Source organism: Adelges cooleyi, unplaced genomic scaffold (assembly GCF_023614345.1).
Source record: "Adelges cooleyi isolate 19-005CV unplaced genomic scaffold, UGA_ACOO_1.1 ACOO_flye_CR_arks_rails_tigmint_CR_PRNA_106, whole genome shotgun sequence".
Lineage (NCBI taxonomy): Eukaryota > Metazoa > Arthropoda > Insecta > Hemiptera > Adelgidae > Adelges > Adelges cooleyi.
Window position 1 is genome coordinate 404,602 of NW_026095759.1, and position 14,693 is coordinate 419,294.

Consider the following 14,693-nt stretch of genomic DNA (forward strand, 5'->3'; position numbering starts at 1 on the left):
GACCAAACGTTTGATTCGCGTGAAAATAAAAGACAAGGCCAGCAGTAGAGTTTTTGAGTTTTTTCACAACCAGTTAACCATTTATTTGAATCATAATAGGATGAATTACAATATCGAACATTTTTTTTGTTTTTAGATTTTAAATTTAAAAGTTTTGGAGTAGGTCTTCCTTCATTTATAATATTTTGTTTTACAGATAATGTATTAGATCCAAAAGATTTTTGTAACAACTGTTCAATGATACATTTACAATAATTATTATCATTTAATCGTAAATCTGAAGTATTTGCCAAAGAATCCATGTTATATATATTGAAGAGAACGGAGAATTTATGTAGCGAACAACAGTGTGTAGATAAGAAAACAATAAACAAACGCGAAATGACAATAAACGTCGAAAAAAGGTCTAAATTATACTGATAATTGTACCGTCGGCGCTAGTCACTACCCGCATAAGCAGAATCAAATGTGCTTACAAACTGTAGCTTAATACGTGGCCCCCTCCATGACACTAGACCATACAGAAACAACGACAGCACGTAAGCAATTTTAGAACGTGTTACACGGTATATTAGGTGCGATATGCCAATAACAATAAATATCAAAAATAGATCGTCACTCGATGGGAAATAATAGTAGGTAGGTAATCGGCGGGTAGCATGGCCACACATGGCAAAAAGATAACGAAAACAACTACGAGTTACGACTTCAAATAAATAAAAATATGATCTTGAAAATAATTTACAATGTACTAATCTTGAATGATCGATTTTCTTTTTTCTTCGATTTAAAGTGTAAGCAGTGCTTACAGTGCTTACATGCACACTACGCCCCTGCGGCTGTATAATTGTCGCACGACAACTCAATAAGATTTTCCGTCTTTTGCAGATTTCATCCGTGGAAATTTATCGATATTGTCATTATGTAAGTACCTATTTATTTCAAAGAAGACAAGATGACCTGTGATAAAATAATATGTTCATTAGCGGCGCACAGTTTGGCAACCTCTGATTTATCATATTTATATATTTTTTTTTTTTTTTAAATAAGGGTAGGCCACATATATGAGTCACGCGTCCCAGCATGACTCATCGTATTTACTATTATATATATATATATATTTTTTTTTACAGGGTAGGATATTAGTCACCAGTCACCACCCCTAGTGATGACTAATAATTGGGCGACGGACGGATGTTTATAAATCGCGGCAATGGCGGTAGATACCGCGAGCGCTTACCACCGACGCGCAGGCGCACTACGTCCCTCCTGGCTGTATTTAAAATCAATATTACCAGGTCTGCCGTCTCCGCCCTCCAACTCCCTGGTCCCAATATCTCAATTAATATGTCCGTTGCCATTTGCTGCCTCTGCTCTCTCGTATCGTGTCGTAGTTTCGTTTAGATGTGATTTATTTTTTTTTAATAATAATTAAATTCGTACAAAAAGGTATCTAAAAAAACCCACGTTAAATCAAATTGTTTATTTCGATCTGTGCCCGTTATATGTGATAACCATCATTCGCGGTACGTTCGATTTTATTGTTTTGTTTAGCGAATAGAATAATTTATCATACACAAGACGTACATTTTCGGTTTTTCCCGTTGCGGTAAAAATATTTCCAAGTAAAAACAAGAACAGTGCGTGTTAACAGTTGTTATTACTTATTTTTTTACTGTGTGGCTCGTTGAAAAACAACAACGTAATACATTTTATTACCGCACTATTAATACACCAACATTTTTGTTCGAAAAACACAGTTTTTTTTTTTAACTTTATTAGTGAGAGTCTAGTGTAGTCTAATTCAAACGACAAAATGTTTCCATTGACCGTTTTGGCATACGATGCATGCAGCGAACAGCAAAAGTTATATTATGACAATTTGAACAACACGGCCATGGACATAGGGCCGTGTTGCAGTAATATAATTAAATTCATTAGGGCCAATAAACGGTGTACTTACATTTCAAATGTCTGTGAAGATGCAGCGTGTTGCGGACATTTGAAATGTTTAAAATTTGGACACCTGAATGGAGGGTCATGGACTAGGTCAACTCTGCTAAGTGCTGCATGTAGCAGTAATTTGGATTGTCTGAAATATGCACTCGAGAACGGATGTCCATGGAGAAGTAATTATGCAGAGCGAGTTGAAGATTCTTTTTGTGGTATGTCTAGTGGAGGAGAAGAGGTATGTACTGCTGCCGCTGGTACTGGCAACTTGCAAGGTTTGAAGTTACTACACGAATATGGCTGTCCATGGAATAAATCTACAACTTTGACCGCTGCTTCTTACGGATACATGGAATGTCTGACATACGCAATTCAAAATGGTTGTCCTTACGATGCTAAAAAGGTAATTTACCTATACTTGGTATGTAAACATTTTTTTTTGTTGTATATAAATGTATTTTATAAGAATATTGGGGTACATCGTTATTTAAACAGGCCATCAAAATACAGTGTGGTCTATCAATTTACCTATGTCTGTAATCTCGAATCTTAGTTTGAACTCGTTAGGTTAGTAGTCGGGTTAGCAGCAGTAGTGAAGCGTCATAGAAGACGATTGGATATTTACCAATTTTTTATTTAATTCAAAATTTAAATAAGTTTATAAATTTAAGTATGATACTATATAATATTTTTCACAACACATTATTTAAGCTATCATAATTATGTTGTATATGATTTGCTAATTATCTAAAAAGACGTTACTTAAAAATTAACTATACGTTCATTTATTAATATTTTGTCTACGCTAGTAGCCCTTTTAAATTAAAATAAATATATATCTATATAATCGCTGCCGATATAATTCTTTATACGTGTTAAATGTTAAAATAAAGGAAATATTAATGCACTATTCTGAACTTTAATACCTAATTATAACATTTTTTTCTTTGTAAATCACTAATTCTATTAAAGTATTAAAGTAGTTAATTTGTGTGAGATAAATAATAATATTTAGGTCCTTACAGGCCAATAGGGTTTGTTGTCTATAAGACTAGCTAGATTAACCGATTTAGGATTATTACAAATTAACGTGTAAGTTTTATTTTAATCTAGGCCTATTTCTACGTACTAAGCATTTATTTTACAATAACATTTGTTGGAAATAACAAATAAAAAACTCTTATTATTTAGTTTTTCTAACAATACTTTTGATAATTTATTGATTAATATAAATTGGTACCTATGTTGAAAATTCCTAAAATTATTTTTATGAAATTCTAATCAGTCTCTGTTGAAACCACATAACAATATAACATTCATTACACAATTAAAACAATATTTTGTCATTATAACAATCATCAGTTATTACTAATAATCTTTTTAAATATGGTCGTGTATATTAAGGATATATTTATTATATTTATGTATAATATAGCTGATATTATGTCATATTCAGTGATAGAAAATTCAAAATGTTTTTTATTTCAGATTGAAACTGCCCTATTGAAGAAAAAGTAGAGAAGAAGTAGAGAGCGGAGAAAAAATGGAGAGCAGCTCAAACAAAATTGGTTGTGTTAAAAAATATTGCCTAGTCCTGAAATAAGACTGAACCTATGTCAACAGACGACTGTTGCAAAGTTGTAAATATTGATACTATTAAAATTATATTTTACTTTTTATTAAAACTAGTTATTTTTACATGTATATAAAATTATGACATATTATTAAGACGCATAAAGGATGTGAGTGTGGAAGCGTGTCTATAAAGTAGGTTTGTACTAATTAATCTATTTGTGCCATTTTTTAATTTTTAATTTTATTTTTATCCAACATTATTTATTAATTAGCGTTTAATAAATCCAAGCTCTTATTTTTCAAAATATTATATTGACTTAGTAAATTTAAACATTGGTTGTACCTTTGAAGCTAGTTATTTAATTGAAATTTTAGGAGAAAAAGGCAGTGTTAGTATGGTATTACTTTTTCGCATCTTACTTAACTTATATTTAGCACTTGCGTTTAAAAGCAATGGATAACAAATACTTTGTAATTGTTTCTTGTATTTTATCAAATTGTATGCATTGTAGACATTTTTGGATAAATTGTATAATCTTAACTTTAAGTTGAAATAACAACAACAGAAAAAGCCTTAAAAATTAAAATAGTAAAAGTACCTAGGTATATTTTATACTTATTATAGCAACAAAATTAATATGTATACAATATAGTTTGGCCAACCCCAATTGGGTGAGATAGGGTGTAGAAGAAAAACAAGTATGCATATTTTTGTTAAAAAAAAAATTATAATAATTTTAGTTAATTGAGTTATTAGTAATTGAGGATGATTAACGTATCCATTTGGTATTATTTAAGAAAAAATATGATACCAAAGCTTAAAACTCACAAATAATATTCTTATTTTATCTTCGATGCAAACTATGAGAAGGTGTCTATTTTTTTAATTTAGGATATTAAACAATATTTTACTAATTAAATACACAGTAGATAATATAGTTAGGTAAATAATAGTATGTTCATACATTTTGTTGTAATTAAAAAAAATAAAAATGTATAAGATAAACCAGAAGTTGACTTGAATAATAAAATTCCAAACAAATTAGAAACACCGTTAGTTTTGATTAGCGTTGAACGCTGACTACCAAACATAAAAAGAGCACATGTCTAGATTGTAATATTTTTCATAAAAGAAAAAACTTAATAAATAATTTTTCTGAAAAATATTTAATTATACTTTTCATGTTATTAAATAACAGAGCATTAGATAACATATAATTACTTCTACAATTATTTAAAGACTTGTTATACAACTTCTAGGCACCTTAAGGGTTTTAAGGTCATGGACATATGCCACTTATGCATAAAATTACTATAAATTTCCTTTGAATAATTTAAAAAACATTTATATATTGTCAACTGAAATTTGTGATTACATTTTTTTTCAGAAATATTAAGGTTTTTGTCTTGAAAATTTAAAATCTGAACATTTTTACACGGTAAGTTAGTTTAGTTGTTGAACCAACTTTAACTTGGTAGGTAACTTAAAATGTATAAATGACTGTCGCTGGATAACCTGATAAATTACTTCTCATAAAACGATTTTAACCAAATAAAACCAATTTTTATTTTACATAATATGTTATATGATATACTTTTAGACTACAATATTATAAAAAATAACATACAAATATAAATGAAATATAAATTTGATTTTAGTGTATTAAACGTAATAAGGAGATATTAAAATTGTATCAAATAATACATTACAAAAGACATATTTTTTCTATGAAAAAAATGAGTGAGAAACTTTAGGTAAAATGAAGTGTATCGAACTAGCCAACAAAGAGCTTGTAACTAAAATTATTTTTTTGAAAATCATTTTAACAAATCGAATTTGGCATAATATAACGTGAAATGTTTTATAGTGCTAAAGTTAATTCCCGTTTTGTAGTGCTATTAAAAATATAAATGTAACAAATAAAGTTGAAATTTTTAGCAACTGAAGACATTTATAACATTTATTACAAAAAAAAAAAATATTAATTAAAGAGAGAAATGTAATTTATGTTTTAAAACCAATTAAGAAAAACAAAACGTTCATAGACAATTCGAAATCTATGTTTCCTCATAATTTTTTTTTGTTATAATATTTTTATGACGAATTTGGGTTATTATAATTTAATTAAAATAAGTTAATTGACGAAGTTAAAGGAGAATAATTGTTAAAAATAAATTTAACAACTCATATGTTTAGATATTTAATCTAATTATGAAAAACATTTTAAATTTTTAGGAAAAGTCTCATTAATAAAATTACGAATAACCCAAAATTTTACATCTTTTAAAATATCTTTTAAATAGTTTACTAAATTTTTTGCACGTTCAATAGTACCCAACATCTTGATTTTGATTTCTTTCCTACTCGTTGTGGTTTTAGTAGCGCCAGTTACATCTTTGTCGTTGATTTCACAGTCCTTGAGCTCAGAAGATATTTTTTCCGATGATCCGGTATTGTCGTTGCCCATTATCTTTGTATATCTAAAACTGTCATATGTTTTCAATGTGCCCAGCAAACAATTAATACTATCACACATAAATTGTATTTGTGTACTACACAGACATAACCCACCCTTTTTTTCCCACGTTTTTAGTTCGTTTATTAGTACCCAAAAATCGTCCTGGTAGTTTAACTCTAAGAAATTCGCGAAATTCGTCAAATTAAATTCTAATTGACTTACATATTTTTTTTTTGGGCAAAATTTCAGTGAATTCAAGTGGTTCATAAATGTCCGAAAAATCCGTAACATTATTGTTTTTAACATTTGAATAAAATGTCTGTGAAGAGATTGTAGCGAACTAATAGTATCATATAACGGTGTCTTTGGATTTTTAACCGATTTCATCAATGTAGACAGTCCATCAACAATTTGGTCACTATTTTCTAAGTATCCAAAACGTGTAGTCAGGGTTTCCATTATCTCTTTGTCCTCAATTATGTTGTTCAAATATAGCCGGTCGAAATCAATGTCTTTGACGTCGTATTCTTTTATTTTCTGCCGTTTACAGAAATCTGTAAGCTTATTTAATGCTAAACTATGATCTAACGTTGATACACCACGAGAAATGATTTTAGATGATTGGGATTTATTATAATCAATCGAGCACTCCTCTGGCATAACTTCTCGAAAATATTCTAAACCATTATTATAAAGTTGCTCCATTTCGTGGTTTATTTCTTTATTGTTGGACATCGATGCCAACTGTTTCATTCGTTGTGTATAAAAAACAAATATCCACGCGAAGTGCAAAAAATTGGTTTGTTTAAAGTAATTAATGTTGTTAATGTTCATTGTTGTTACCAATATTTGTTGCGGAAACTTTCGACATGCATTCTCAATGCTAGCATTGATCATATCACCGTTTGCATAATTTGTCGGATGTCTCAAATGCATATAAAGTAACATATTATACGTTAAAGTGCATGTAATTCTCCAGATTGATTGATCAATGTAATTTTTCACTACGTCTTCTCCTAGATCATCGATTTTGAAATCAGCCAACTTAAAATTGGTGAATGCTCGTTCGTATTCTTTTACTTCTCTATAACACACTTCCAAATTCAAAATGTTATTATTATAGCAATTATCAAAGTTAAACATAAGTATCGCCATCCAAATAATAATGCGTTTCATTTTTAACCACTACTTTTTAAAGTTTTAAAACTTGTTTAATCACGTATACATTTGTACCTACACAACAGGATCAGCACGACTTTTCCACTGCAGTTGGTAAGATTATATAAAAATTAAACAACACATATTTTTTTCACATAAATTTACGAAAATAAATAGAACGAAAAAAACAATGCGAATAAGGTCACATCTGTGTTTAAACTAGAATCAAATGTTTACCTTATAACAGTGTTTAATTTTTTTTTATTTTTGACAAAACTTTTTACCAAAAACAGAAGATCATACTAACATGGATGTGTTTTAGGGATAGGGGTAATTCCAAAATTTTAATGGAAAATTCGTGTCGAGTTTACGCGTTTTTGACTTAAAGAACACTAACCCAACTGATGTGTCCAGTAAAGCGGATTATACTGTATTTTTCATACTACGAATGCCAGTATATAAAATACCTTCAAGTACTGTGTGTAAATTACACACAACTATTCGTCATTGTTTTTGGCGTTTTATTTTGCTCGGCTTCGCATCGAAGTGAATAACAAAATATGAGTAATAGCCCACACAAAAACTGTTCTCTAAATCAACACACAAGCGCATAAGCAATTTTACAAATTTAAAATTTCGCACACAGTAACGCTCTGAAAAATACTTTGAAAACAACATACTTTTCAATGTAAAGTTGTGAGATTAATTTTCGTACCCTGAACTGTTCTTGTATAAATCGTATTTAATAAGCCAATCCATTTCCAATGTGGTTGGTCAGTCAGGTTTTTTTCCCGCAACTCTCGCTTTCTGACTGTATATATTATATTATATCCTACACTATTTGATTTTGGTCACGCCACATTAGAATTCCATTTAGGTTATTCGGTAATTATTTATTTTATTACCACTCACCTGTCAACAGACAACAGCTTACAACGTATATCCGAAATAATTGTTTGCGAGTTTGAAAATAAAGCATACACTACAGCTGTATTTCTTGACATCACCAAAGCATTTGATCAAGTTTGGCACGAAGGGCTTACTAAACAATTTAAATCTCTCAACCTTCCAGCGTACATACTCAAAATCCTAGATTCTTTTATCTTAAACAGATCTTTCCGAGTAAGAGTTGAAACAGATGTATCTAAATCTTACCCCGTAAAAGCTGGAGTTGCCCAAGTGTCAGTCTTGGGCCCTACAATATATTTTAACCCATACTGTCATGACATCCCAATACAGACAAATTTGCAACTAGCTATGTTTGTCGATGACACTACAGTCATCACCCAAGACAAATCTCTCAAGACAAAGCTATTCGCCAACTTCATAGCTCACTAAACGAAATCACTACACGGTTTAAGAAGTGGAAACTAAACCTAAATCCCAGCAAAACTGAAGCCAAAATATTTACTCTAAAAAGATACAACAATCCAATCTGTATTCAAATAGACAACGAAACAATTAATTGGAACAAGAAGGATGATACCGTCAAGCACCTAGGGGTTTTTCTAGATGGAAAGCTTACCTGGAAAGCAGATATAAACAAAAATCTAACCCAAAGCTACGCCAGAATGACAGTTCTTTACCCATTAGTGAACTATAAGTCCACTCTTAGGCGCTAAGAAATATGCAAGGGGGGGGGGGGGGTGTCAAAATGAAGATGCCGACTTTAAAATTTTAATTGCTGACTAAAATATTTGGGAACTTTCGTAAATATATTATGATACTTTACGTCACAAGTCACAACTTTTTTACTAAAATTAATGGGAATTAGTAATTGTTGAAAAAAAAAATCGTGAGTAATTTAGTAATAAATATTGTTTGATTATTATTTTTTTAACTTTAATATTAATTAATACAAACAAATTTAGATAGTACAAGTAAAAAAAAACAACAAAAGTTAAACTTTAATACAGCGTTTTTTTAACGCGGACTATTTCTTTATTATTTCTTCCAAATCAATTATATCTCTGGATGGAGTTTAACATCGTGAGGTCATTTTTAATAATTTTCAGATCTCAGTCACTAAAATTAAAAATATTTGAGCCCTACTGGAAGAATGGATTTAAAAGCATTATTTTAAAAACGTTTACATTTATATAAAATAATTATAACGTATTGCAGTTGAAACTGCAATTTAACCGAAATAACGACGGCTACTGTTTTTTTTGGACAACCTTAGAAATAGGAGGAAATGCATTATCTTTACAAAGTCGATCGGATTAATGAAAATTAAAAATTCAAACGCTGAAATATTTTTAAAAATTGTTTCTTCGGTCTACATATTTATGGAGCTAAAAACATATGCTTCCATTTGGAAAAACAAAGTCCGCGTTTATTTGACGTATGTGGGATGAAGATACAAATTTTCAATATTAAGTTTTAAATATATTGAAAAAATATAGTAAAATATACAGGGTGATTAATTTTGGATAAGACACTCATTTTCTCGGAACATATTAATATTTTGAACAGTATTTTTTTCCAAGATTAATAATTTGAGAGTACTATGTTTCAATTGTATTTCTTAACCCGTGCGAAGCAGGGTGCACGAGCAGCTAGTATATATATATATATATATATGTATATAACCCGTTAACTCTTTGCCTGCAGACTTATAACTATGGGTTAAGTCTAAAACATATCATAATTTCATATAACATAAACAATATTTGAAGAAAACAAAACTACAGAATCGCAATAAGTCTGAAGAGACATTAAGTGTCCTACGTTTAATATATCATCCTGTACATATGAAAATGGCGTTTCGCCGTTTAGCTGCTACGAAAAATGATAGATTCCGCCTGTAATCGTGTAAAACGATTTTTTTGTGACCCAAAAAAATATGTTATTGGGAAACGTGTGTTTGGTCGAGAGTAGTGTACACTATGACTTATGCGTGGTCGAGCCTAAGAACCTGACATTGAGCGCTGACCTATAAAGTGTAAAGTGAGCACTATCATACAACTAGCAAAAAAATATTACGATACAAAATAAAAACGATGAATTTCGGAAATTATAAGATTACTGAAAGGGATAAAAAATAATATCGAATAAACGCATTGATCATAGGAATAGTAAATATCGATAAAAACAAAGATTGTTTTAACAGTGTTTGGACACTTCATATACTACCTATACTCCAAACAGTTGAACAGCTCAAAGGTACTTTATTGGGCTGAAAATTTAAAAAAGATCCAGCCTTCCCCTCGAAAACGTTGGCCAACCAAAAAAATGAGTGGACATTTTTTATTTTTTTCATTTTTAGTTTTAGGGCTTAAGGTCTGAAATTGATGTAGACTGTATAGTTTAGTAGACTGTTTAGTGGAGCTATAATATGGTATAGGATTTTCTCAAAAACTATGTAGTCAAACTTTATTTTATTAAAGAAAATCCTAAACTAGTCATCAGTCAATCAATATTGCTTTATTGTTAATAATTGACCAACCCTAATCGCATCCATCCTAATAATAAAATTACAGTTTGACGTACATTGCCAGTGTCATCTCTGTTAGGTATGCATACGTTTTTTGTATATTTTTTAGAAAAATTTAGTATGTAAGCAATATGGTTGAAATACATTCGGTTGTTTTGTTCAAGGAGTCCACAAATATAAGTATTTGCAAATCTTAAATTTTATAAGTCGGGACGCGTGCGAAGGGTATGAATATTGTTTTCTTAGGTGTGATTCTACGCTTGATTTTTCATACAGGCAAAAAAACAAAAACACATAATGTTGTTGTGCTAATGTGGATTCGTCATGATAAAAAGACAAACAATTCGTTTAAAATATACATCTACTTATTGTTTTTTTCTCGAATATCAAAAATTGTTCGAAAACTTAAATTGTAGGTATCTAACGAATACATATTTCTGATTAGCAGAATGAGATTCTACTCGAGTAAGCCATTTCGGAAAAAACAAAATAAATATAACATGTTTACAAACATAAAAAATATGTTATTGTCAAAAGTAAAACTTTTTCTATACCCACAAAACTTGCAATAAATTATAAGCTAATATTATATCAGTTTTCGTATATATCCCTAATTCTTTACTTGTACAATTAAAACTAATAAGAACGGGTGGAGATGTTTTTTTTTATTACTAAGATAAAAACGTTAAATTATTACTTTTTATTTGGTTTCAGTTTTTTTTTCAATTGTCAAGTAGATTTGGAGATTAATATTTTGACCATAACAAATAAATAAAATTACACTAATCTGCCAAAATAGAGAACAACAGTTCTTTAAACAAAAAATGATTTGGTCGAGAAAACGAGTGGAGAACAAACTATTTTTTTTCCAATCTAGCAGTTTGATTTTAATGTTATTTTGCCAGTTTATCATTTTGTTAGACGACACCTTCATTTATCAATACTTGAATTAAGAATGTTATCAGTTTACAACTCGATTGATTTCAATGTTATTTTGTTCATTAGTGGTTTTTATGTTAAAATCTAATGTTGATTGTGAAAAAAAGTAAATGTAGGTAAAAAACCAGCATAATCTTTCCAAATTAAAATGTTTTAACTAAAAAAAGCAATAAAATTAGTTTAAAAAAATTATTTTACACATAAAACGTTTGAAAACAAAAGTTATACTTGTTATAAAGTTTTATTTATTTTTGTTTAACAGGTATCATTGTAGGCTTAAATGGCAAAGTTTTAATTTTTTAAATTGTGTTATAAGCGTTAATATTTTTTGCATAAACGCTTGTACAAAAATTATCAAGTAACCTAATCATAGGTAAATTGGCCAATTTTTTTTTTATTTGGACTGAGCTGGTTTACGCTATTCTGGTTTAGACTGTACTTAGTTTGAACTGTGCTTGGTGTTTGGACTATGCTGGGGTTAAACTGGGTTGCCTTTTACAGTATACTGGTAGATTTATATGAAACGAAGATGGCATAGTTATTTTAAATAGTTATTATAAATTGAAAACAACCGGGGGCCTCTTAAACATCTATAGATGTAGTAAATAAGTAGAAAAATAATGTGCACGCATATTGTTCAAATAATAGAGCCAGTATGTTTTTATACCTAATGCAAAAAATATGAAGATTACTGATGTACAATTTTAACAAACCTTCACGGATACCTACCCAAAATTATTGTATTTATTTAAGAATTCATATTTTTGGTACCTATTCTTATACAATGTTTTAGCCGATGTTATGGTGCGGTGCGATGAGTGCACCGGTGAGCCATCGTTACACCAACTTAACAATGACCCTTTTGCCGAAGAGACAATTTTACCATCAGATATATTAGGAGAGAGATTGCATCAGAGATAGAACGACACAAATAACTAAAGAACCCCCGTCATCCACTATATGGAAAGAATCCACCTCTACTGCGACTTAAAGACAAAAAAAGCTTCCTTGCCACGATCCAATCGATAAAGAACTTATCAGAAAAAGAAAGTATCGCCCGGTGGAAAAAAATAGAGCAAAACACCATAAGGGAAATAAAAGAAGAGTTGCCTAAAGGAAAGGGCTGGAAATGGGGGGAATGGATGGCAATGAACTGCTCAAGAACAGGAGCCGGACAATGCGAAACCACACTCAAGTAATGGAACATATTAGAAGAAGAAGAAAGGGGCCACTTGTGATAAAAATGGCTTACACGTGGCAAATGACAAAGAGGCAGCAGTCACGGCTTTTTGGACGACTTAGATTTGAACGACATGACAGAAGAAGAAGAACAAAAAATAAAGAGATCGGCCGGTAAAAAGTATTGAGAAATAATTAAAAGCATTAAATATATTATGATATCGGACGCGATCAAATTTTAAAAAGACTCATCAGGCATAATTGAAATCTATTATGAAAATTCAAATTCGGCATATGGATGAAATTCGTTTGGGGTAAATTTTGTTTGAAAATTTTGAGGGACAGAGGCCTCTCAGTGACATTTTTTTGTCATTACTGTTAAAACGAATATATTTGTTCTATACTTGAAAGCCTAAAGAACTTATTACACATTAATATTGTAGTCAACTTTAGGTTGACAAGAAGCGAAAATATTCAGGGTGTAGGCTTCCCTTCTGAACTAGATCACACAATACTAAAAAAAATCTACAGGTGGCTTATTAAATTTTCAGGTTGCTAATTGTGAATATATATAGTTTGTTTTTCTTTTGAGAAGAGGTAAAAATTAATTTACAAACATGAAAAATACCAAAAATCTCCCCCCCCCTCTCTCTCTCACATACACACTCAATTACAAAAAGTTTTTTTTATTAAAATTATTGTTTGACATAAGACATTATTTATTAACTAAATGAAGTAAATTTTCAATTCTAAAACAAGTAAAGCTATTTACGACTATCGGACAATTCGTAATTACCTAGGTTTTCGTTAACTTCAGGATAGTCTATTCCTGTAACAAATACATCAAATCATTAGTTGCAGTTAATAAAACCAGGTTTAGGAGAAGATAGGGTAGATTTGAACAATGCTGATAGAATTATTTTCACTTTGCTGAAAATATAGAGAAATTAATATATTATAATATTATAATCACGCTGTTTGTGTAATCAATAGTAATAATATTAACAGTTATAAAATGGGGTGCATTTGATTTTGCGATTATAATGTGTACAACCATTTAACTACAGGTTGGAACTCCCAAACATGAAATATCCCATAAATACATTTAAGAAAAGTAATGATACGATTTTCATTTAAATCTACCCCGGTCTTCCCCTATATGTTTTATATAATATAACAGTCACTCTAAAATTGAGATTAATTAGACCAATTAATTAATGCGAAATATTATTGCGTGAATGTTAAATTATTTCTAAAAGCAACATTTGAATAAACAAATTTTGAATGATCATCAAAAACTTAAGCATAAAACATGTATTATAGCTTTATGACTTTAAGTTTCTAATCGTTTTTTAATGGTTTTTCTTTAGAACTACAAACTAGTATATTCATACATTTTTAAAATGTTATATTTACCAAATGCATCTATTAGTTGCCATTGCAACGTATCCTGCTAACCTATTGATTCTAAAATAAAAACAAAATATATTTTAATATTTCTTCATGTTTTGATATTTTTGATGAGGGATGGGGTTTTTTCTTTTGCCTGACTTTTGATAGGTATTTTTTTCTTTATTAATACATACACAATCTGTTACCACATATTGTTTTCATGCCGTTTGTACCTACGCAGTAACAATATTTATGTTGTCTCTCCATTTTTCTTTTGCCTGAATTTCGATAGATATCGGTATAGGTTTTTCTGAAATTATTTTTAACCAATTCCGTACTTCGAAAAATCTTTAGATCACCTTAGGTCTAAATTTGAGACTTCAAACCCCAAAACTTCACCTACAAACGCAAAATTTTTAAGAACCGCTAATGGCTGTTTTGGAAATTGTTTTTTATGATATTCCATCACTTCGGAATTTTTTACTCATTACCTTTTTTTAATAATTTTCTTTATTTTTTTCATCAATTTAATTACCATAAAGATAATATTGAAACGATTTACAGTGACACGTGACAACCTAGTTTTCAATTTATTTGTTGTTCTT

The 14,693-nt window shown here is 29.8% G+C and overlaps 1 protein-coding gene across 1 annotated transcript; it reads left to right on the forward strand.

The window, feature by feature from the left end:
• The first annotated feature begins 691 nt into the window (after positions 1 to 691).
• LOC126837469 (uncharacterized) lies at positions 692 to 3,788 on the forward strand. Its single transcript, XM_050571383.1, has 3 exons — positions 692 to 924; positions 1,134 to 2,353; positions 3,439 to 3,788. The coding sequence occupies exons 2-3, from the start codon at positions 1,817 to 1,819 to the stop codon at positions 3,466 to 3,468; spliced, it is 567 nt and encodes a 188-aa protein (XP_050427340.1). The 5' UTR covers positions 692 to 924; positions 1,134 to 1,816; the 3' UTR covers positions 3,469 to 3,788.
• The last annotated feature ends 10,905 nt before the right edge of the window (positions 3,789 to 14,693 follow it).

Coding starts and splice junctions, on each gene's coding strand:
- LOC126837469 (XM_050571383.1), top strand. CDS start 1,817: ATGTTTCCATTGACCGTTTTGGCATACGATGCATGCAGCGAACAGCAA. Junction 2,354..3,438: donor GTCCTTACGATGCTAAAAAG/GTAATTTACCTA, acceptor TTTTTATTTCAG/ATTGAAACTGCCCTATTGAA.